This window comes from Monodelphis domestica, chromosome 4, assembly GCF_027887165.1.
Source record: "Monodelphis domestica isolate mMonDom1 chromosome 4, mMonDom1.pri, whole genome shotgun sequence".
Taxonomy (NCBI): Eukaryota; Metazoa; Chordata; class Mammalia; order Didelphimorphia; family Didelphidae; genus Monodelphis; species Monodelphis domestica.
The window spans coordinates 417,655,984-417,680,303 of NC_077230.1; the positions used below are offsets into that span (position 1 = coordinate 417,655,984).

Below are 24,320 nucleotides of genomic sequence, written 5' to 3' on the forward strand. Positions count from 1 at the left end.
TCCACCGTGTCACATGTCGAATTAACTGTCTCCCCATTCCTTGGAACTTCAATAAAAACTATTCACCTGTAATTTGCTCTCATACCATCAGAGGAGCAACTGACAGCCTAAAAGTAATGCTGAAGAATCCTTAGTCTTTGCAGATCTCTCTTTAAACCTTCCACCCATACTTCCCTCAGTCCCCAGCTTCCTTTTCAGGTGGTCAACGCATGGAAGAATATTTTGTGGCTGCTGGTCGGCTACATTTTCAGAATGGGAGACAGGCATGTTTGTAGGTAGAAAGGAAGAGATCAAAGGGAAGTGACCCTGGGGGTGACAAAGAGAGCCCACAACTGCCTGGTGGTTAAGTGCTGATGAGGCAGCAGGCCAAAGCAGCTGTGTGGCTGGGCTATATAATGTGGGAAAGGAAGTCATGGGTGACGGGTCAAAGGGATCACCAAAAGCCAAAGGCATCCAAGGGAAAGGATGTCAATTTTCAGACGTTTTCCCTCTTGTGCTCTACTGGTTTAGCGAGAACCCATCTATGCAATTTCTTCCCTCCTGCCTCACCCCCCTTGAGCCCCAGCTCAGTTCAGGTTCCCCTTCAGACCCAAGAGTGTGACAAAGCTGATCAAAGAATCTTTTATTCGAAGACCACAGACAGGGGAGGCTGGTTGGGGTGGGCTAGGGAGCTGAAGACTCCTTCCTGTGTACAGCCCTGCCCTGCCTTTGGGCAGTGGAAGGTGTTTAGAATAATCAAAAAGGAAGAAACAAAAATAAAGCAGCCAAGGTGTCCCATGCTCCTGCTTGGAGCTTGGCTGAAGAGCACTATGGATGGGTTGAAGGGATGGGGGGAAAGCATGAGGAGGACCCTCTGGCCCTGGCTCCCCGCTAGGCTTCCAAGAGCTTCCCCAGGAACCGGAGATTGAGGATCTTGAGCTGTTCATCGAGGTCCATCCGCACAATGCCATCCTCCCCGTCAATGCTCAACAGGTCCCCTGTGGCCTCTCGGTCCTCACCCAAAATTACCTTCACCTGGAGAAGAGAACAAAGGAGGGAGCTGCAGGGCTTAGTGGATTGAGAGTCAGACCTAGAGATAGGAGATCCTGGGTACAAATATGGTCAGACACTTCTTGGCTGTGTGATCCTGGGAAAGTCACTTTACCCTGATAGTCTAGCACAAAGAGAAGAGAATAAGGAACTAAATCTCACCTTCATCTAGGAGATTTGGGGGAGGTGGGGGGAAGCTCCCTTCCTTTCTGAAAGTGGAACCCTGTCAGCTCCCTCACTCTACCCCAAGCTACCCTCTCTTCCAGGCCCAGGGGCCTCCTTACCTTGTTGCTCTTGGTAGGAGTGATGGGCTCAAGGTGTTCGCTAGAGATGCTGACCACCTTCTCGCTGTCTTTCAGATACACAGAGCACATGCCTCCCTGGGGGTAGGGATAACATGAATCCAGAAGTCCTCACCACCCGGACCCCTAACATCTGGACCTTCTAAACCCACTCAGAGGCCTCAGGGCCAGGTGATTCTCACTTCCTCCCTCCCTCCCTCCCTCCCAGGGTGACTGAATCTTGCCCTCCTCAGGCCCCCTACATACCGTGACACTCCGGATGACGCCCGTCTGTCCAACCACCTGGCTGTCCAGGTAGGTATCTCGAACCTTCACCTGGATGTCTGTGGTCACCCAGTCACTGGAGTTCTGCTCAATACCAGAGCCTGGTGTGTGAGGGTTATAGCCACCAGGGGATGGTGCCCCAGGGGTCATTGGACTGTAGCCCACGGGACTAGGGCTGGGACTAGCCTACAGTTAGAAAGGAAAGAAGCCTCCCCAGTTAGTTCAGTTACAGCCATCATTCAATTAGATAAACACCTAGGAAGTGCCCCCTGAGCATCCTGGTATGTTCTCAGCCCACCTTCTCCCCTGACCAGGAGCCCCAGTACTCGTCTTCCCGCCCCAGCCCAGCCCCAAGGTCTCTGGCCAGCACCTGGTAAGCCATGGGCGAGGGTGTGGGGTGGTAGCTGGCAGGTGAGTGAGTATTCTGGTAGCCAGCAGGACTTGGCGCCACCTGGTGGTAACTCTGGGGGCTGGGCTGGTAGGAGCCTTGTGGCGAAGGGGCTGCATAGGGCGAAAACTGGTCCGTGTTGTACCTGGGAGGGAGGCCAAGGCTCATGAGGACAAGAAGGAACCCACAGCTCATCCCATATCAGCGAGGCTTGGCCCAGGGAATTCAGCCAGAGGCACCTCAGCCCCCTTGACGGGTGAGTGTGTCTCGCGCCTGTCAGATCCCCAAACTCCCTTAAATCAGGGGTGTCGACAAGCCAGAGCTAAGGATGCCTGTATCCCAGGCTGACGTACTGTGAATGATGAAATTTTCTTAAGGGCATTTTAATCTGGTTTGGGCAGCACTGGGGAGCATTGCCAACAGTGTCCCTGGCTTCTGCCTCTCATCAACCCAGGGAGAAGATTCCCCCTGGGGGGGGGGGGAGAGCGGAAGGTAAAAAGGGGGTGGGGAGGCACCTGACCCAAGGGGATAGGTGGAGGAAAAGCAGCAAAGGTGGTGGGCCCCCAACATCACGTACATGGCGGGCGTTCCAGGAGTCTGTGGATTGTACTGAGCGTTGACCTGTGGGGATGAGGGGTCTGGATAGCCTGGTGTCTGGGGGTTGGGGGTCCCACCATAGGCCTGCGGGGATGGGGTGGGCTCATCATCAAAAGCATACTCATACTCTTCCTCTGCCCTGCATGGGGGAAAAAAACCAGATGGTTAGTTGGTGGGGAGAATCATTCTTATCCTCTAATTCATCCCAAGGCCGTTCCATATGGCTGGAGAGAGGAGAAGCCCCCTGCCACAACCCTCCCCTTACCTGGATGGTGTATTGGGGTTGTTGGGGTCCCAGGCACCACTTTGGGCTGGTGTACGGCTGCCATCATGAAGGGGCGTCTGAGAACCATAATGTGGAGTGCGGCTGCCTGTAAAGGGGAAGGAGGAAAGGCTCCATCTGCTCCCACCCTACATGAGCTTCAAGGGCTGCCTGCCCTCATTGCCTTTCCATACTCCCCCAACCCCCCGATACCCCCAGAATGAGGAGACTCACCATCATGCAGAGGGGTCTGTGAACTATACATAGGAGTACGGGAGCCTTGGACATACATGGGTGTCTGAGAGCCATACATTGGGGTACGTCCATAGGCCGAAGTCATGCCCCCTGGACGCCTGGAGCCACTGTGAGCAAACATGGGAGGAGAGTGAGAAAGAGATGGACAGTGAATGGACAAAGGGCACAGAGCCCAGGCCAGTGAGGTGCAATGGACTCCTCCCAGCCCCAGAAAACCTTTCCCTCCTACTGACACTGTGGTGAGCCTCTGGCGATCCACGGAAATGGTCTGGCAAGTGGAGTGAAGCTCTACGCGGGCCGTGGACTCAGTGGCATCCTTCACTACCCCAATGTAGCCTGGACAAGGAAGGCACAGGAAGGGTTGGGGGCTGGCCACGGTCTGGATGTTCAAGAGTCTAACACCCGTCAAGAGACTCACCTTTATAGGGGCCCTGGGAGATCCGCACAGTCTGCCCGATGAGGTCGTTATCTCTGCGGCCACGGCCACGGCTCATGCCACCTCCGCCAGCACTCCCAAATCCTCCCCGCTGGCCTAAAGGAGCAGAATGACAGGAGGGGAGAGCTCGGGGGCATGGAACCTCATTGCCAAATGTCCCTCTTCTCCCCATCTCCTCCCCCGTTTCCCAGGGCCTCCCCTGCTCACCTCCGGCACTGGGGTGCATGGGGCTGCTGATCCGAGGGCTCATCGGGGCAAAGCCACCCACAGTGAAGTTTGTGACATCTCGGGGCTGGGACAGAAAGATGAGAGGCAGGAGAGAGTGAGGAACGAGGGTACATTCCACCTTCCCTCAACCCAAAGGCTCTGAACCCTCAGCCCAACTCACTTTGGAGCCTCCAGCCAACACCAGGTGCCGGGTCTTACAGACAAACATGCCACCATTTTCTACCAGCTTCTTGCAGTGGAGAAATGCAAATCCTCGAAATAGATGCCTGATCTCACCCTCTCTACCCTAAAGAGAAGAAAGCCAGAATGAATGTCCCCCTGGACCTCCCCATCATTGGCCCAAATTCCTGCTTCCCTGGGGAGCCCCTATAACCCATTCTTACCGAATGAGGGCCATCAATGACCTTCACAATGTCCCTGACGTGGATGTTGTTCTGTTCTGAATCCAAGGCCACGGCAAAGCGGTTGTCCTTCCTCCGAGTAACTGCCTGATGCCGGACTGTGACCACCTTCCCATACATGTTCAAGACCTACAGGGGCCCGAGAATGGGGTGAGCAGCCCAAAGTGACAAGATAGCCCAGAGCTCCCCTACATGCCCCTCCCTTACCCACCTGGAAAGTCTCTCGCTCTAGCCGGACGATGACTCCCACAGTCTGGGGATCCAGCTGTACCAGCTCACCCCACTCGTGCTGGCCCCCAACATCCACACCTGAGGCTGTCTCTGAGCAAAGCTGCAGGTCCCTAGGAAGCACTTTCAGCTAGGGAGGGGCAGAGAAGTAAGATGAAGAGGGGGTGCTGTTTGCCAGAGACCCTCACTCCCTAGGCCCTGCCCAGACAGAGCCCCTACCTCATGCATGGTGAGGTCAGAGAAGAGGATCACAAAGTTCTCTTCTACTCGCACAATGAGCCCTGTGTCGCCCTCGAACCGCCCGGCAATTACTTTCACGTGGTCCCCCATCTTGAAGTATTTTCGAAGTTCCTGGGCTGGGAACTCGAGCATGTCCTAGAAGAGTTGGCCAGAGGCTCAGGATGACCTTGCTCTCTCCTTGCCCTGGCACTCTGCCATCCCCACCCAGTCCAGCTGGCCCTGGCCCCTACGGGAGGCAAATGCCCACCTTCAGATCCTCGTGCTTGGGCATAATGGTAATCTTGTTGCCATCCACACTCAGAATCTTGCCCTGAAGGTTGATCAGCTCTCCTTCGCACACCTCCACGTTGTCCCCGGGCTGGAAGTTGTGCTCACGCTCCTTCCCTAGAGGGAGGGAAAAGGCAGAGTAAGGGCAGCAGAGGGGGCCAGGGGTGTGGGTGGTCATGGCTTGGCATGCCCCACCCCCACCCCATGGCTGGGAGCAAAGCTCATACCTGTGCTCTCGGTCACCACCTCGAGGTCAATTCCCTCTGGTTGGTCTTCAAATTTTTCTAGCTCTGACAATGTGGGCTTTACCCCCTCCGTGATCTAAAGAGAGTTGGGGAAAAGACCAGAGGGAAAGGTTATGAGGAACATGTATGTGGCAGGGTAACCCAGCCACTGTAATGGGGGCTGCCCTGCAAAGGACACCAGCTAGAAGGAAGAGACACTGTCCACAGGAAGAAGGCTAAGTGCTATGAAGTCCTTCCTTTATTGGTGTAAGGCTCAACATATGAAGGGGCACAAAGTTGGGGGGAAAATAAGGTTTTATAGAAGTGAATGAGTAGGGCTCAGGTTTGAATATTCTGGGGCAGGCAGATTAATTTAGACTGGGAGGGGCAGCTAGGTGGCTCAGTGGATAGAATCAGGCCTAGACCTGCCTTCAGATACTTCCTAGCTGTGTGACCCTGGGCAAGTCACTGAACCCCCACTGCCCAGCCCTTACCACTCTTCTACATTGGAACCAATAGACAGAATTGATTCTCAGACAATAAGAGTTAAAAGAAAATTGTAGACTGAAAACCGGGCAGAAAGGCTTGTCTCTTTCTCCCTCTCCTCAGCAAAGGGCAAGTGCCTGGCATACAAAGGGTGCTTAATAAGTTTGCCTGGTGCCCTGACAACAAGAGAGCTGATTAGAGCCAGGCTGAGAAAATACTTTCTGCTCTTCCCCCAAATGGCAACAGTGTCTCCCAAGGTCCCTCCAGGTTGCAATCTCATCTTCCTGTTTAACCATCAGCACACATGCCAAATGCTCAAACCCATGCTCTAGGACCCCAGGACAAGGAGGAAGCCCAGACTTCACAGGGTTTGAGCATCCCGGGCACTAGGAGAGAGCCTTGGTTGGTAGGAAGGAAGAATGGGTTCACAGGTAGCAGGGTAGTCAGGGAAACTCTGGCAAACACTCACCACTGCTGACATGGCGAAGCTTTTGAACAAGAAGCCTTTTCGGCTGTAACGGTTCCCCTCAAAGATCAGGAAATCTCCATCTGAAGCCACATCTCCTCCGAGGGAACTAGGGTAAAAGCAGAGAAGACAGAAGCAATGGGGATAGGATGAGAAGAAATCCCTAAAATTCTTCAGGCCTAAGTTTACTCATCTTGGGTAAAATGGGGTCCTAGCTAAGGGAAAGAATGTTATGGGTCTTGATAGCAACCCGTAGGAGCAGATGCCACACAGCAAGGCTCAGAAAAGCAGCCCACGATTCAGTCTCCACCTCCCCTCTCCCCACAATGTGAGCACCCTACTCTAGCCTGGGTTGGTTCCCTCCTAGGCTGGAAAGTTCTCAAAGGATTCAACTAAATCTCATCTTTCTGTCCTTCCCCAAGATATCTCTGCTAAGTGTCCCAGGTGAGCCAGCCTGACCATTGGGGGGGGGGGGGGGGGGCGCCTAGCAAGCAGAGACATCAGGAGGAACATTTTCTAACACGGAGTTGTCCAAAGCCACACATGGGCTGCCTCAAGAGGCAATGCAATGACCTCCCATCATGGGCATTCTGCAAGCAGAGAACTACTTAGGAAGAATCCTTAATGCCGGAGGCCATGAAATTGCAGAGTACAATGAATGTTTTTACATCCAATTTTTTTACCATAAATGTTGATTGATGACAGCATTTGAATGTCTTTGGCCTTCCTTTGTACTCCTATGGATTTTATTCTATGCATTTAAAGCCAGGATTCTGAGAAAGGCCCCACTGGATTCCCCAGTATTAAATAATGAAGAAGCCTTGGGCAGGTATGGGGTAATCACTCAGAGTCTAGGGAAAAAGCTGCAGGCATGACTGACCTCCATTGGCTTACTGGCTGGAAGTTGAGGACAGGGAGTGGGGCAGGTTAGGGGAGACTGGAGGGAGAAGCCCTCAATTCCCAGAGGGTGAATTTTACCGTATCTTTTCAGCATCAAACAATCTTTGTGGTGGTCTCTTGAACTTTTTCCTTTTGGCAAACCAGTCTTTCTATGAGGATATAGGAAGAGGAAAGACAGAATAAGTGGAAGGGAAGGAACCCTCGGGGCCCTTCCTCTCCCCAGTCTGGGAGCTCTCCTTACCAGGCTCATGCGGGCTTTGATTCGATCATAATCAATTCGAGGAATCATCTTGAGGGAGATGGTATTCTGGCTGGGCTCCACGTAATCCACCTGGAGGGGCAGAAGCAATGATGAGGACCCCTCAGGCCTGTGGCAGATCTTCCCACAAAACCCACCCCGGCTATCTAAAGAACCCCTCACCTAACTCCCTCTCTTCTGCATTGTGTGCCTCTAACACCTGAAAGCTATGTGACCCTGGGCAAGTTACTTCAGGGAACCTCAGTTTTCCTGATCTATAAAATGTGAGCACTCTTCCTGCAGCTTCCTCACTCCCAGGTTTGCTAGACCCAAAGAGAAGGCCAAGGACAGACCAAATGTGAAGATGCTATGTCTAGAGGTCAGTGCAAGGACATGATCCGGTGGCTCAGAGCGGATGAAATTATCTGTTACTGACCTGGGAATGCTGTAGTTTAATCCCCTTGGCTTGGGAACATGTGCACAAACACACTCACACACTCTCCCTCCTTCCCTCCCTCTCTCCCCACCAGTAGAACAGCAGATCCAGATCTTTCCTTGTCTTTGCCCAGGGTGGTGCACAAAGTCCTAGGTGAAGGGAATGGACTGGAGCCCAGGTCTTCTGACTACCAATTCTACTGCTGTCAGCTCCCAGGGCGGTCTCTCCAAGCCTCAGGTACCTGGGCAATGTCATCCTTGTAGATGCCTCTCTTGAGACGGACCCAGGACTTGGGCTTGAGGTTGGTGACCTCCTTGACCACTTTGAGCACATCTGTCATCTCTTTGATGGGCACCATCTGCTGGTTCCAGTAGCCTAGGCGAAGGTTGCCAACACCCTCGATGGCCTGCTTCACGTGTGTCTGCTTGTAGGCCTCCACATAGATGTAGCCCTTGACGTGTTCTGGGGCCACTACTGACTTAATCTGCAATGGCTGTGGAGAGGAAACATAGCAACCACCACCACCATCATCATCGCAGGTCAGGACTCCAGGAGAAAGCCTGCCTTGACAGGGGTCCCTCCAATGATTTTCCCCTCAGTCCAGATAATTCATTCAAGGACCCCTTCGGCACTGAGAGCTACAAACTAATCAATGGTTCTAGCTAATCACTGGCCTGCTTTCTGTCTCCCCAGGTGCTAAGACACCAGATAGGCACTAAAGAAACCACATAACTGCCTTCTGTCAGGGCCCCAGAACTGCAAGAGATAAACCTCAACTACCAAAGTCCAAGGTCCTAACCTGGGAGAAGAGTCCCATGTGGCCCTCTGGGTGTAGGATCTTTTTTTTCCCTCATGGTTACATGATTCGTGTTGTCTTTCTCCCCCCCCCCACCCCCCCCAGTGTTGAGAAGCAATTAGACTGGGTTATACACATATTATTTTTCAAACCCTATTTCTGTAATAGAATAATCTTTTAAAACCAAAACCCCAAATCATATACCCAAATAAACAAGTGATAAATTGTGTGTTTTCTTCTGAATTTCTACTCCCACAGTTCTTTCCCTAGATGGATAGCATTCTTTCTCCTAAGTCTCTCAGAGTTGTCTTGGATTACTACATGAGTAGGAATTTTTGTCAAGGACGGAGTCCTTTCTCCCTGCACCCGATTCTCCTTCCCCCTCTTTGGGGTATAAAGAGGAAGAGGAGCTGTCACTAGCCATCCCCTCTCAGGAGCAGGTCTCCAGCCATCCCCAAGACCACCACTTACTGTATCAGTAAACTGGTAGGCAATAAATTTTCTCATGAGGGCTATTGCTGTAGCTCGTTCCTCCCCAATCTGGTAAAGAAAGAGGTCTAGGGTAAGACAAGGGATACAGATAGAGATTTTTCCCTCTTAATCCCTGAATCCCATTCCCAGGCCAAGAGACTTACCTTACATTTCACAGTCCACAGATTGGGATCCCTAGGAAGAGGGAGAAAAAGATTAATTACTGGGATCCCTCCAACCAAAAGGGGGTGACAGCAAAGCTTGCTGTGCCATCCATGTCCATGCCACACCTGGAGTGCCATGCCAGGTCCTTCCTCCTTTCCCATATCTGCACGGCTCCATTCAGGACTTTTCAGCCAACAGTACATTCAGGGGCCCCTCTACAACCCAAGATGCCCTCAGCCCAGCTCCCACTTTAGGGGTCTCAGTAAGGACACTGACTCCAGCTGGAGCCAGTTCGGGGGATGCCTGTACCCCCACCCCAAGATTCTCTTCATGCCATATCCCTTCCTTCGACCCAACATACTTGACTCCAGGCAGCAGTTGCTGTTGAGTGATGTCATCCGAGAGCTCATCAGACCCTCCATACACACTGTAAAGGGAGGTTACAGGTCAGGAGTGTAACGATCCCCCCTCCCCAATCCTGGCCGACTTTGCTACCCCTCAATCCTGGACATGCTTACGTTTCTCCCACAGATGACTTAGCGTATTTCTTCATGTAATACTCGCCCAGTTCCTCCTCTCGCTGATCCCTGTGACAGAAAAGGAGCAAGTGTTATCCACAAATTCACAGGGTTTAGATCAGCTAGAAGGCTTGGAAATCACCAACAGCTACATTTTACAGATAAGGAAACTGAGGCTCAGAAGCCATCTGGAGGATGGGGATCACAGCTGAGACTTGAACCAAAGCCCTCCCCTATTCCCCAGTGCCATCCTGACCCACCCCCAGCACTTAGTCACCTCCAGAGATTCTGGAGTCGTCGGGCCCCAGAGCGGTCCTCATCCAAGACGACATTATCAATGTTGGATGCTGCAAAAAAGATGAAGCCCCAGTGGGACAGAGGCAAGAGGCAGAGGAAGGGAAGAGACAAGGGCACAACTACCTGCATCCCAGGCAAATGGACGCTGAGCTCTGCTGTGGGAAGGAGATGGGGAAGGACAGAGACTCCGATTGGGGGGAGGAGAGGAAGAGAAAATCTAGATGATGATCCAGGCTAAGAAGCATCACTGCCCCTTGCCTCAGGCCTACCCAGCCCTGATCTCTAGCCCAGGGGTGCTTAGAGCAAACACCCAGGGGCTAGCTAGCTGGATCACAGTCATTGATAAATATACCTGTCAAGTCCAAAAGAGGAGATGCTGATTTTTCCTCCTTAACTGATGAGCCCCAGCCCAGGACAGAGAATTTTCCTCCCTCCCTCCCTCCTCTACCAGGGGGATGCTGTACTGTAGGGCAGGGCAGCAGGAGAAAGGGGAAGGGCTGGGGGACCAAACACCCCTGACTCTTACCTTCAATCTCTTCTACTCGAAGGAGGAGGAGGTGGTGGTGGTGGTGGTGGTGGTGGAGGTGGTGGTGGTGGTGGTGGTGGTGGAGGAGGTGGTGGTGGTGGTGGTGGAGGAGGTGGTGGTGGTGGTGGAGGTGGTGGTGGTGGTGGAGGGCGTGAGCAGACACAGTATGAGCCAAATTATATCAGCAAAATCAACCAAGGGTGGGATCAGGCCAGGGAAGGGACCGACCAGGAATAATGAGTGAAGGAACATAGGAAGGGACAAAATCAAAATCGAAGGCGAGGCACGGGAAAGCCAGAATGTATGAACCGCACAGCACAAAGAAACGGGGGAAAGAAGTTGGGGGGCAGCTTGGGGGGCCAAAGGCCAGAGGCAGAGATGAGAAAAGCTATGGTCCCAGAAAGGGCAGGGATCTAAGCCCACCCTCACTCCCCAAATGATGCCTTTCTAGGAGAAGGCTGGGGAAAGGGCCCTAGTACTCCCAGAGATTCTCAACATATCTGCTCCCTAAGGCCCCCCCTTCTTGAAAGAAAAAGGGAGAACTATTCTCTCAGGCAGCAACAGAAAGAAGCTGAGTGATAAAGGAGCAGATGAGGGACTGGAGGGGGATGGGCTCTGGGGCCATCCCAATCCCCCATAAAAGGCCCTATCTTGGAATCTCAGACATTGGCCTCCCCTATCCCCTCCCCATCCTTTTCCTTCCCTCCTTCCTCAACCCAGTTCAGCTCCTGGTGCAAGTCCCTCCCCCACATACACCAGGCCCAGCATAGCTGGGGGAGGCAGAAGGAGGGGCTCTCCTACCCACTTACCCTTTTCTAGGATGTCCTCAGCTCCATCTTCCCACTGATCTTCATCTTCATACTCATCATCCACATCTACAAAGGCCCAGGTAGGAGAGGACTGAGACTGAGGTAGTCAGAAGTACCCCTCCCCACAAGCCCTTGGGGACACCCTCCTAACAAGCCCTGCCCCCTACAGAGCCAGAGGGCAGGTCACAAGTTAGGGGGAGGGACGTGGTACAAGCAAAGGCCTCTCTGGAGTCTGAGTCCTCAGAGTATAAAAGACTTCTGGCCTGTTCTTGTGTTATAGCCTCCTCAGGCAGTCTGGTGAAACCCACATTTTTAACATTAAATGCATAAAAGAAATCATATAAAGTTGCCAAGAAAACCAATTATATTGAAATGCAATTATCTTTAAAACAAATTTATAGACCCCAGGTTAAGAACATTTGTTTTAGGGGTATCTAGGTAACATAGTAGATAGGGCACCAAATGTGAAGTCAGGAGGACCTGGATTCTAATCTGACTTCAGATACTTCCTGGTTATATGACCCTGGCAAAGTCATTAAACTTCAACTGCCTAGCCCTTACTGCTCTTTTTGCGAATAGAACTAATACTTAGCATTGATTCTAAGACAGATAGTAAGGGCTTTAAAAAAATCTGCTTTGAGAAAAGGTTAGGGAAAATGACCCAGATAGTCAAGTATTTGAGGAGAGCCATAGAACTCATCTTCCCAAAATGATTCCCTCACCCAAAACTTCAATGCTTTCCAAACACTTCAGAAGAACCTAAGAGAGACCAAAAGGTCAGGCATCCTCCCCTGAGCAAGCCCACTCAACTCACCAGCTTCATCCAGGATGAAACCCCCATGTCTTGGCTTTTTGGGGGGACGGTCATCATCTTCTTCCTCTTCTTCTTCATCATATTCCTCTTCTTCCTCCTCCTCCTCCTCTTCCTCAGGCTCTTCTTCCTTCTCACTGCCTGCCACACTCCTTCGCTCCTCCTCTACCTGCTAGAAGGATGGAGGTGAGGTAATGGTTGAGGAGCCTTTAAGCTCAACCATCCAAAGACAAGAGAACTAGCCAGAAGAAAAGCAATAACCAGAACCCCCCCATGACACCCATTCTCTATTCCTCAGAACAATTCCAGTGAAGGGGAAGAAGCTCTCAGAGCAAACAACCTAGCTGGGCTTCATGGAATTAGAAAGGGCCTTCAGAGACCAATGGCTCCAACCCCTCTATTTTACAGAGAAGAGAGGCAGTGATTTGCCCAAGGTTCCACTGCAAGGACGAAGCTGGCCCTCAAGCCAAGATTCCATCTCTAATGGAGTTCCACAACCAGTCTCTGGGAGTAGTCATCCAGGGAGGCCTAAAAGTCTATAACATCAGGATGGGGGAGAAGCACCTCCCTAGTGATAGTGATTCCCATCAATGCCTCTACCAGCTACAGGACTGAGCCAGTGCTCAGTTCTGAAGCCTGGGCATTGGGACCAGGGATAGAAACTTTCCCCATTTCTCTTGAGTGTCAAGGAACCAAAGACCCGGATGAGAAGTAGAAGCATCCAGACCCCAGCAGAGGGTGCCAGAGAGCTGGGTTCTGAGGCGGTGCCCTGGGAAGTGATAGCAATTCCCCTGCCGACCCCCCCCCCCCAGCACCACACCTGCTCAGCCTGAACCTCTCCCCAGCACTCACCTCTACCTCTTCAGCCTCATCCCCATCACTGCTTCGTTCACTGTCCTCCTCCTCCTCCTCAGAAAAGTTGCTGTCATCGCTGTCAGACATCTTCTAGGTCTTCGGGTCAAACTAAACAAGGGGTGATGGGACCTGAATCAGGGGAGAGGGCTCCCACAAATCAGGCAGCAGGACAGAGGGTGGCCCAATGGCCTCATTTCTTCAACACCAAGGAAGATCCTCCTGATCCCGTTTCAAATGCTATCTCCTCACAAGCCACTTTCCTCCATCTTCTTCCCTAAGAATCCTTTATTTGCTAGATCTCCAAACCCACAAAAGAAACCATTCCCAGAGAGACCTGGGCCCATCTCCCCAGACACAGCCATCCGTGTGCACACATACCAAACAAACCCAAGGCCCTCTGCCACCAGTCCTGGTCAACGAATCAGGGTTCAGGCACCTATTATTATGTGCAAGGGGCAGGGCTGGCTTACCCTAGGGGAGCATGGAATCCATGGGGGAAGAGCAGGGCTAATTCAACACAGTCAAGAACAAACACGAAGTAACACCCGGGAACGGGGGAAGGGAGGGTACTAACGCTTTGCCTGAGCAGCAAAAGCCTCCTGCGGGAAGAAGCCCCCACAGGCACTTAGAAGTAATCGACAGCTCTGCTCTGCACAGGTATAAAGGGACTGAGCCCCAAATGTGGCGGGGGTGAGGGCTGGAAGGGCCTGGGTTTTACCCAGAGGCCAAAGGAGATCCTGAACGTCTAAGTGACTGGGGCAGGGGGTAGGAGGCCCAGATGAAAGAGGGGGAAGTGCCCCACCACCATCGGCGGGTCCCGCCCCTCCCCTCCTCCAGGCCGATCCGTTTCGGTATTTCCCAGCCTACCCTGCTCAAACTCACAAACTCGCCCCTTCTTCTTCTAGCCGGCCCAGAGCCCCCCGCTGTGCCACGTCCAGCCCAGGCCCCGCACATGCGCCCGCGCCTTCACACGCCTCCTCTTCCCCGGTCCAGGCCAGGTCCCACCCCCACAACACTGTGACACAATCACACGTGCACACCCCCGCCACCCCCGCACCGGCAGACGCCCGCAACTTCCCCGTCACACTCCCTCTGTCCCACTGCCCCCTCGGACTCCCCCTCATACGCACACGCGCAGCTCCGCTTGGCCCCTCCGGCCCTGGACCTGCCACCCCCCCACCCCGGCCTGGTCGGCGGCGATCTCTCCCGGGTCCCAGCGGCTCCGGCTCTGGCTCCGGCGGACGCGACGTCAGACGAGGCGGCGGCGGCGACGGCGACGGCGGCGACGGGGGTGGCTTCTCTCTCGAGAGTTCGCGAGAACCGGAACCACGGCCGCCACCTTGGGAAAGGCAGAGAATGGGTCCGACTTCCGGCCGGCCGCCGCCATCTTGGGAGAGGCACGGAGGCCGGACGTGATGCAAGGAAGGAGGCGGGGACAGATGGAAGAGGAGGGAGGAAAGCCAGTGTAGAGGAGGGAAGCGGCGGCTTGAACGCGAGCCCGAGGCGGGGGGCGGGGGGAAAGAGTGCCTATGACGTCACAGTAAGGCAGAGCCTGAAGGAACCTTCTGTACCCGAAATAGAACAACCTGGATTACGTCCCTCTTGAGGGTTTGTCTAGCCGCTGTTTGTCTACTGCCTTCAGTGATAGGAAACTCAATAGCGACCATAGACATTTCCATATCTCATTTGCCTCCTTTTAACGCTCCCGAGTGCTCTTACCGGCTGCCCCTGACCAAGGAAAGGAACATCATCGATTCCATCCCTCGCGTTTTTGGTTAAGTCGTTTTTGGGCCTGTTCAACACTCCATGACCCTATTTGGAGTTTCCGTGGCGAAGATCGTGAAATGGTTGGCCATTTCCGTCTCCAGCTCATTTTGGCCAACAGTTAATTTAAGTGACTTGCCCAGAGCCACACAGCTAGGAAGTGTCTGAGGTTGGATTTGAACTCATATCTCCCTGATTCCACCCCACCCCATTCCTTCACTACCTAGGAAACTGAAGTCCAGAGAGGAAAAGTGTAAGTTCTGACCAGCATTTGGGTTCTTTCCATTCCCTATACTCCACTTTTTCCAGTTGGCTGCTAGGGGAGTTTTATGGGGATTTTTAGGTTTTACATTTTTGCAAACAAGCATTTCTTTTTCTTCCTCCCTCCCAATGGAGTCCCAGGATCCTGACTCCTGACCAAACCAAAGGGATACTCAGGGAAGAAAGACAAGCAGGTTCAGGGCAAATTTGAGCTTGTCTAAGGTAGCCAGTAAGTCTGTGTGAAGGGACCCAGGTAAGAAAAACAGCTATTAAATGTTGCTTAGATGGTCCTCCAATCCAGTTAGAGCCCAGCGAGTTCAGTATCTGTTCTCATTGGGATCCAGGCTTAGAGATTGCTTATTGGAGTCCAGTATAATGAAGAATAATGAGTTCTGAGGATCAGGAAAAAGAGAGAATTCTCTCCCCTGTCCTGAAGATAGCACTTTGGGAAACTGGTTGAGTAATTGAGATGAATTAGAAAACTATAATGGTAAGAGTAAAAAGAAAATGATTAAATAACTTCTAAGTGTATATGCTAATGACAAGACAAGTTCTGGTTACCTGACTGGCCTATTCCCTCTTAGGGATAGGGGTGTTGAAAAGGAGGAAAGTTCAAAGTGGGATCTACTCAACTGCCTACCCTCACCCTGTATTCTACCTCAACAGGTGGTATAGATTTTAGAGAAGGGGTGGTTGGGGGAGTTGATTCTGCTCCTAGCACACCTCCAGAGGAAGGAAGGGGGCTGGAACTGTTAACTAGAAATGTCCAATAATTCCTGTTCCCAGAAAAAGGAGAGGGGCAAAGAGAAAAAACTAAAGAATTTTTTCCCCCTATGGGAAGTCCCTTAGGGGGGAGGAGGAATTGGCTATGGAGATGCTCCCTTCACTAGTTCCAAAGTAAGGAATTCAAAGAAGGAAATGAAGTCATTATTGGGAGACTCTATAGGGCTTGCAGAACAATTGGACCAATTTCTGGGCCCTGGCCTATGTTCTTGGAAAGAAATTGAAATTGAATTAAAAGCAATCATGAACATCTTCTTTTCCAGAGAGGAGAGGCAACAAATTTGAAAGACTGCAATGGAAGGTAGGGAAAGGCATCATGCACTTGGACCAGGTGTGGTATCTGCTGGCCAAAAATACCCTAATGTAGATCCAGTCTGGGATACCAATACTGAGGCCCATCATAACAACGTGAGAGATTTGAGAGAACTGATACATGGGGTTAAAGATCCAGAACCTAAAAGTCAATATTTGAATAAGGCATTTGAGATTCAACAAGAGTCAGATGAGTTCCCATCTGCTTTCTTAGAGAGGCTGAGAAGTGGATGTAGTGGTGAGGGGGAATGGACCCTGTGGGCCTACTAGCTCAGGGGATGCTCAAAATGAATTTTGAGTCACCAAAGCTTTCCCTGACATAAATAAGAAACTAATAAAGATTGAGGGATGGTAAATAGTCAGGGCCAAGAACTAGAGTACCACAAATTATTGAAAAGAGTTTTAGAAAGTCTGATAGAAATTTTGTTAATGTTAATGTACATATTAATGGCCACCAAAGATACTTTTGAGGTTAGAGAGGAAACAGCCTGGTGGATGAGGAAGCTAAGAGAGTTGCTTTTTTAGAAGAACCTAAGGAAAAGTTGATGGCCTTGATACCTACTGTCCCAACTGAAATAAAACCCCCCACCTTTCTCAAAGAAGGAAGAGGAAAAAATTAAGGAGATGGAAGCAGAACCCTCCACAGAAGGGAAATGGGTGTCCCTCCAATGGGAGGGTTAGGGTTAGGAAGGGTAAAATATCTTCTAGTAATAGTGGATCATTTAACAGGATGGGTTGAGACCTACCCTACCTCAAAAACAACTTCCCAAGCTGTGACCAATACCATCTTTGAACAACACATCATTCCAAGGTACAGGTCAGTAGAAAATATAGACTTAGACAACAGAACTCATTTTACTACCAGAGCCCTTCAGTATGTTATGAGAGCCTTAGAAATAAATTGGGGCTTCCATACCCCATGACACCCACCTTCTTCAGGAAGGGTGGTAGGAATAAATCAGACCTTAAAGTATATCAATTTCAAAATTGATCCTTGAGACCAAATTTCCTTGGACAAAGTGTTTACCCATAGGCCTGATAAGGATTAGGACTATTCCTAGGAAAGATACAGGGATGTCACCCTATGAAATGCTATTTGGATACCCCATCTGAGAAGAAATTCAGAATTCCCTCAGTTTGAAAGTAATACGTTTATAAGAATACGTGCTCACACTTGTCTCTTTATTCTGACAGAAGAGAGTATTAGCCCAAACTCTACCTCTCAAGTTTCCTGTGCACCAGCTAAGACCAGGAGATTGGGCACTAATAAAGATCTGAAAGGAGGAAAAACTGGACCCCAATTGGGAAGAACCCTTTCTCATGCTTTTAACAACTGAGACTGCAGTAAGGACAGCAGACAAGGGCTAGACATACCACTCACACACGAAGGGCAATGTAAATGGACAGTAAGACAAGGATCTGATCCTTTGAAACTTAAAACTCAGGAAAGAGTAACATGAACTATTTATATTATGTGCCTATTTTTGCTCTGGTTTTTTTCTTGTTGTTGTAAGGAGAAGAGGAGCAGAGGTTATGCTTTACTAGTATTAGTGAGGAGGAAGGGCTTATTATATTGGTACTTGTTTTACTAAGCATCCTATCCTTTACCGTCCTCCTTTCCTGGTATTTCTGTCAAAGACAAAGAGGTAACAGGGACCAGTACATTCCTTTGAATTAATGGCATGGGATCCAGGAAAGAGTGATAACACAGATTGGATTTTGGAGGAAAGGTATCAAAATTTATTTGCTTGGCTCTTTGATCTGTAAGATTTAAATTAATATCCAATAACTCTAAGTATATATTTTATAAGATTTATTAATAATTACTTAAAGTAGAAAGAAAATAAACTAAAATAAATAGAAGTTCAAACTTAATTACCTAGCAAAAATAAACCCACATGAGTAAGTTCTCCTGCCTGCCCAAAAAGCCTATTTCTGAAGTTCTGATCAGGGGAAAAGAGAAAGGCGGGCTACACAAAACTTATATCCTCCCTAGTTAGCACTTAACATGAAAAAGAACATGGAGTGCTGGGAGAGAGTCCTGGGGAGCAGATTCTAATTACATAGATCCCTGGTCTCTGGGACCACATTGGGATAAGATTAAGGAAAGGATTGACCACAATCTTGGTTCAGATCTAGTGATCAGAGAATATCAGGCCCAACAAGTAACTAGGTTTAGAAGGTGGGAGAATGTACACTTCAGGTGCTTTACCATCCTAATACCCACTTCTGGAGGACTAGAATCTGTATATTGGGAACTACTAGGACAGATTAGACTTCAAAGTGTTGAAGGATGGACTGTCTTTTGGAAACAAGATCCAGAAGCACATCTCTGGCCTCCAGGTTGGGCTACTCCAGAGACTATTAATCCACCCCCCCCCCCCTTCCATAAGATATTAGGGAAGAAATTCCCACCTGGGACTTAGAGCAATAAACAGTGACTCTGAGGCTCCCATGGAATATGGTGCTAGGCACTGCCCTCGATGTCCTCCCAGTCTCAGTGTGGACATTGTCAGTCCTTTGGTCATCCTCGGCAAACTCAGGGGGTGAGAATATTTTTATCCAATTGTCTGAGAGTATTGCTCTAACTTTCAACCTGACTCAGTGTTGGATATGTGGAGACCCAAAGGCAGAGCTCCTGGCCCTGGATTGCAGTTCCACTGGGCCCAAGTGGATTCTCAGCCCTAAGGCCCAGGTATGCCACGGGACCTCCCCTCTGTGGCCACTGGCAAAAGCAGAAAAGAGGGAAATAGTGTCTAAAATCAGACTGGAAGAGAAGTTCACTCAGGGGAGAGCAGGTATAGGTCCACTTAGAGCCCATTAGACCATAAGCTGGTTAGGAGAAACTGTAGACAGTGTCGGGGCTGCTTTTATCTGCTGGAACCCGAGGCCCCGCACCCCAACTCCTGGTATCTGTGCCTGGTACAGCTCTTCATAGAGCTACGGATATAGATGGTAAACCCAAGTGTGAGGCAGTTGGGAAGCCAGGCATCTGAAGTAACTCGGGTCCAGCACCCTGATTATGCGTGTAGGAAGGATAAAGGGATGGAATGTTTTCTTCGTGGTAGGGAGATAAAGAAGTGCCAGTGGAAACTAATGAATGGAACCCAGAAAAAACTGCGAAAATGGGAGACTCTCCTGCACAGAATTGTATTTTCAGCCTTGATGAGAGTGTGGAAATGTCAATACGGGGTCAAAACTGAGCACCAGTATGACCCCCATGATGGTCTCAAAACCGTACTTTCCCCTCCTTACTGGAGAAGAGCGAATCTTTAAAGAAACTTGCTTTCAAAGGACAGTGCGGGATCTGTGGCAGCATGGCCTATAGCCCCTGCCTCTTAATTGGTCCAGAGTATGTTATGTTGGGTCACTCAGACCTTTGTTCTTTCTCTTACCTGCAAGTTCCCCTTTGTGAAGACTTGGAGAGAATGAGGAGCATTGATACAGGAATTACTAGCGTTAGACTGGAAAAAAACACACAACCATTCAATAGTCAGAAAAACCACACCTTTAATTAAGGAGAGGGAGTCAGTACTTTTCAAGACCTCCATGCAGAGCCCCAGTCTGGCTGCCCTGGTGGCCATGGAACCCTGGGAATGCCAAACCCCTGAGATTGACAGCTGAATCTGGGAGAGGCCCAGGGAAAGATGCTTGATGGGGGTGTTTAAACTACACGGACAGGCGAGGGGGTGAGGGGATGGTCCCTGCCCAAGGGTTGGCCTTCTTGGGAAGACTGATACAATGGGAAAGACTACTTAAGACATAAAGAGCACTTAGTACCTGCTTAGCCCCACCTAGCAGGGATGGTCTTTTCCTTTAGGGTCTATTGTTCAGTCTGAGTCTAGCTAAATCTGAACCTTGGAGTCTCCAGCTTACAAGCTAACCCTAAAATTGGGGGCTCTCTTAGGTGACACTAGTATGGGGGATGCAAATGGGTGGGGTGATGAATGGCTCCCTGAAGGGATAAGACAGACTTGTGATCCTGCTACCTGGGCCCCAATGGCAGTTGGGGATAGCATGCCCCCATACATTTATGGAACAGACCTAATAGTTCCAGGCGGTAGTGGAGACAATAACCTACCAAACTGCTAAAGTTTTGGAGTTGATTGCAGATCAAATGACTCAGATGAGAAAGGCTATTTATTGATTTATACAGACTTGCTTTGGATTTATTAGCGGTGGAGGTTGGGGGTGAGGCTGGGTAAGTGGTAAATTTAATGTTACAAATTGTTGCCTCCAGATTGATGACAATGAGGGAGCTCCCAGAGACACCGCACAGAGCATCCGGAAGACTGCGTACGGACCAGTACAGAAATGGGATTCTTGGCTTGATAGCACTTGGTGGGAATTGGTGGAAGCAGCTCAGTTTCTTTCTGATTTGCGCTCTAGGGCCTTTGTTAATATTCCTTGCTTAATACCCTGCATTATAGGACCGAGTCCAAAAACAGTTGAGATTATGCAGCTGTTAGCGTGGATATAACGCAGAACTACTAAAGTAGTCAGAAAAACCAAGTCTTTAATCAGGGAAGAGAAGTCCAATGATCACCCCAAACTATTCAGAGGCAACACCCTGGGAGCATGCACCCTCTACATGATTTCTCCAAAGAACAATAGAACTTGGGAAACTTCTATACCTTTGGGAGAACTAAGGACAGGGAAGTATGATGGATTGGCGTTACCATGGCTACAAGGAAATGAGAAGTCCAAGTCAGGATTAACCGGGAGAGGCTGATGCTTTACAATGGACACAAAAGGGGAAAGTCCATCCGAGAGCTGAGGTACCAGGGAGAGGACTTTGATACAATGGGAGAAACTACTAAAAGACATTTGATTTAGGTCTACCTAAAGGCCTATTCTGTCTGAAATGGGTGAGTTCTCAGGGGCCAGGGGCAGACTTGGGGTCTCCAGATTTCAGAAGAAATTTATAACATGGAAGGAGAGGAGTCCAACTAGCAAACAGAAAGAGGGGCAGGAACCTATAAAATTGTGGACTCCTCTCACAAAGATGCAAAATGGAGCCAAAGTAGGAAGACTTCAGGCCTTGTCACCTAAGTTTCCATCAAAACAAGTTTCTTGTTCCCAACCTAAGCCCTAGTTTCCTCAAACCAATGAGACACAAACTGATTGATAGGCTATCCCCATAAAAAGGCTATAGGATATGCAGATAGATAGGATTGAAACAGTCCTTGTTTTGATTGGTTAAAGCTTGCTTGAATAATTAGGATAATTTAGTTTTTCAAAGTACTCCTGATTAGCTAGCTTTCTGGGAAAAGATTGTAACTCTCAAGTAACCAGCCAATGGTGAATGAGGGGAGGGACCATCAGTATCAATCTCAGGGTCTAGGGTAAAAGGAGCCTGTGTGCTCCCATCCTTTGTATTTACCTGCTGGCTAAGCCTCTTGTAGCACTCACTTGGGAGCACCCATTCTCTCAAAGATGAAATAAAAGAGCTTTTGACACAATGATATGAAGTTCAAGAAGTTTTGAGTAAGGAGGTGGTTCCTCTTGGTTCCACTCCCTATGGTTGTCTCTTTCCAATTGGCTACTGTCCTGGGGGGAGTTTGAGGGGCTTTTTAGGTTTTACATTTTTGCTAGCAAGCATTTTTTTCCTTCCTCCCTCCCACTGGCAAAAAAGAAAGGTAAGATTTTTGTAATAAATATGCGTAGTCCAACAAAATAAAGACTTGCACTGTTCAAGTCAAAAATGCATGTCTCATTCTGAGTCCTGATTTCCCTGTCAGGCTAGTCAGGTCTATCTATCAAGGGTGTTTGTCTCTACAATGCTGTTGTCATTGTATAAAATGCCCTTTTTCTGTTTACTTCCTTCTTCATCACCTCAAACAATCCCTTCTCCAATACCCTCAAATTCATCTTTTGTTATGGCTTGTATGTATGAGTACTTGCCCTTTGATTTCCCCCTGGGCCAGAGGGTATGTATCTACAGTTTAGTGTCTTTGGGGATATAGACCCAGATTGCCCAGTGCAGCTCACAACTACCAAGAGTTCAGTAGTATCCCTGTAACTGAGACTCAATATTGATTCTAAGATGGAAGGTCAGGGGGGAGACAGAGACAGAGAGAATGTCATTGGCCCTTTTTAAAAGTGAAAGAAGAGGGGGCAGCTGGGTGGCTCAGTAGATTGAGAGCCAGGCCTAGAGATGGGAGGTCCTAGGTTCAAATCTGATCATATGTACTACACTGGCTTGACCTACCTATGAGTAATTCATTTTCTTTTTCACATTATTGAAGTTTGTCTTCATTTTTGTAAAGTGTGTTTTGTAATTATATTCCTATATTTCACAATTGTGTTTTGGCAGGTAGACTCCCAAGTATTTTATATATTCTATTATTATTTAAAATGGAACTTCTTTTTCTGTCTCTTCGTGATGTTTTTTGTTGGCAGTACAGGATGATGCAAGTCTTAATGAAACTTGAGAATACATCTTTAGATACAGAAGTTAGGACAATTTATGTGAATTTGCTTTATCCTGCAACTTCACTGAAATTGTTTCAATTAATATTACTTGACCCTAGTTTTGTCTAAGTAATTCCTCATATCATCTAAAAAATGATCATTTTGTTTCCTCTTCTCATCTTATTCCTCCAATTTTTTTTCCTTGTCATTGCTATAGCTAGCTTTTCTGGCACGATATTAGGCAATAGTGGTGATAATGAATATCTTTACCTTTATCTCTGATCTTACTAGAAAGGCCTCAATTTTAATCTTTTATCCCAATGACCATATTAAAGAAAGGCCATTTATTCCTATGCTTTTCAGTTTTTTTAAACAGAAAAAGGAGTAGTATATTCTGTCAAATGCTTTTTCTGCATCCACTGACATAGAAGCATGATTTTTTCCTTATTCTTTTTTTTTTAAACCCTTACCTTCTGTCTTGGAGTCAATACTGTGTATTGGCTCCAAGGCAGAAGAGTGGTAAGGGTAGGCAATGGAGGTCAAGTGACTTGCCCAGGGTCACCCAGCTGGGAAGTGTCTGAGGCCAGTCCTTATTCTTAATATGGTCTAGTGCAATAGTTCAGGCATGAGACCAAAGATAATGAGGTTAGTTTTGGATATGCTTAGTTTAAGATGTCTACTGGATAGAATTGACTTGCAAATCCATCTAATTGCAGGGATTTTCTTTGAGAGTTCATTTATGACTTGTCCAATTTGTTTTCCTAAGATTGTAATTTATACTTTCTACCTTCTTATTTATTAATCTGTATACTTTATATTTTTGTAAATACTTGTCCATTTCATTTCATTTGTTAGTTTCCAGTTGGGCAAAATAGTTCCAAATAATTTCCTTTATTTCTTCTTCATGTGTTGTGAAATTCTCCCTTATAATTTTTAAAATTCTGGTACTTTGGTTTTCCTTATTTGGATTTCGTTTTATAGAAGAAAAACAACTGCTTGATCACCTGGGTCAATGGGGATAGGACTGGAGAAGTAGACTCTAATGATCCACTCTAGTGCAAATATCAATAATACGGAAATAGGTCTTGATCAGTGACACATGTAAAACCCAGTGGAATTGTGCATTGGCTACAGGGGTTGAGGGGTGTGGGAGGAGGGGAGGGAAAGAACATGAATCTTGTAACCATGGAAAAATATTCTAGATCAATTAATTAAACATTTTCAAAAGAAAAAAAATGAGATTTTGTTTTTAATTCAGTGACGCCCCCCCCAAATACCAACACTGCTGGTTTTATTAATTAAATGGGGTTCTGCTTTCAATTTTATTAATCTCTCACTTTAGGAATTTTTATCTTGGTGTTTAGTCCATCTCATGGGATTATCAGAAGGCGTCAGTTTGACTGATAATAGATAATAGGTAATAGAGCAAAGCTACTGAAGGAAAAAAGGAGGGGGGAGGAATGAGGGAAGAAGCAGCAAGGGGGAGTCCAATGCCCAGAAACATAGCCCAGAAAGGCTATGACGTTCCATCTGCAGGTGGGGGAATCAAAGAGAAAAGCGGCAAGAGAGCCCAATGCTAGTAGACAGTTACAGAGTCTCACTTTAGTGGGGGAATCATGAGATTAGTATAGCATTAGGGGATTTAGTCTATTAAGTGTCTCTGGGAAGGTGAGCTCCTTGGATTAACTTCATTGGATGGCCCTGAGAAGGGTGGGATGTTGTTGGCAACCATGTTGCAGTTTCCTGTTGCCTGGTTGGGGTCTCCAGGTTTATCAGTGTTTATTTGGGTTTTTTAATTTGTTGGTTTTCTAAGGTTTTCTTTTATTTGCATGCCCATTCATTCAACTTCCCTTTCTCTTTTTTTGTTGATGTGTTTAGAAATATATTTTCC

The 24,320-nt window shown here is 48.6% G+C and overlaps 1 protein-coding gene and 1 long non-coding RNA gene across 17 annotated transcripts; one reads left to right on the plus strand and one right to left on the minus strand.

Moving 5' to 3' along the window:
* Window positions 1-607: 607 nt before the first annotated feature.
* SUPT5H (SPT5 homolog, DSIF elongation factor subunit) lies at window positions 608-14,304 on the minus strand. 13 transcript variants are annotated; one of them, XM_056796105.1, is made up of 30 exons: window positions 14,026-14,302; window positions 12,893-13,003; window positions 12,044-12,212; window positions 11,230-11,295; window positions 10,421-10,432; window positions 9,875-9,944; window positions 9,598-9,666; window positions 9,441-9,506; window positions 9,079-9,109; window positions 8,915-8,983; window positions 7,889-8,140; window positions 7,215-7,304; window positions 7,052-7,122; window positions 6,077-6,182; window positions 5,125-5,218; window positions 4,878-5,014; window positions 4,610-4,765; window positions 4,374-4,520; window positions 4,145-4,291; window positions 3,922-4,047; window positions 3,741-3,825; window positions 3,516-3,629; window positions 3,331-3,433; window positions 3,077-3,204; window positions 2,846-2,951; window positions 2,561-2,719; window positions 1,966-2,128; window positions 1,578-1,781; window positions 1,314-1,409; window positions 608-1,014 (listed from the first exon to the last, which is right to left on the minus strand). In XM_056796105.1, exons 2-30 carry the CDS (start codon window positions 12,980-12,982, stop codon window positions 871-873), a joined length of 3,270 nt encoding a protein of 1,089 aa, XP_056652083.1. In that variant the 5' UTR covers window positions 12,983-13,003; window positions 14,026-14,302; the 3' UTR covers window positions 608-870. The 13 variants fall into 13 exon arrangements, with proteins under 13 accessions (XP_056652083.1, XP_056652087.1, XP_056652089.1 ...); XM_056796109.1 differs by having other exon boundaries at window positions 12,044-12,209; window positions 14,026-14,289; XM_056796111.1 differs by lacking the exon at window positions 14,026-14,302 and adding an exon at window positions 13,778-13,912 and having other exon boundaries at window positions 12,044-12,209.
* Window positions 14,305-14,383: 79 nt separating this feature from the next.
* Window positions 14,384-23,665, plus strand: LOC103095135 (uncharacterized). 4 transcript variants are annotated; one of them, XR_466529.3, is made up of 3 exons: window positions 14,384-16,832; window positions 17,210-17,745; window positions 20,256-23,665. It is a non-coding gene; the product is annotated as an uncharacterized LOC103095135 (long non-coding RNA). The 4 variants fall into 4 exon arrangements; XR_466530.2 differs by having other exon boundaries at window positions 14,384-14,912; window positions 15,967-17,745; XR_466528.3 differs by having other exon boundaries at window positions 14,384-17,745.
* The last annotated feature ends 655 nt before the right edge of the window (window positions 23,666-24,320 follow it).

Bases quoted from the DNA above. Each gene is read 5' to 3' on its own strand.
- SUPT5H (XM_056796105.1), bottom strand. From the start codon at position 12,982: ATGTCTGACAGCGATGACAGCAACTTTTCTGAGGAGGAGGAGGAGGAC. The intron at 9,667-9,874 runs GTGACTAAGTGC...TTTCTGTCACAG, and splicing joins CGACTCCAGAATCTCTGGAG to GGATCAGCGAGAGGAGGAAC. The intron at 5,015-5,124 runs GTATGAGCTTTG...CCCTCCCTCTAG, and splicing joins GGTGGTGACCGAGAGCACAG to GGAAGGAGCGTGAGCACAAC.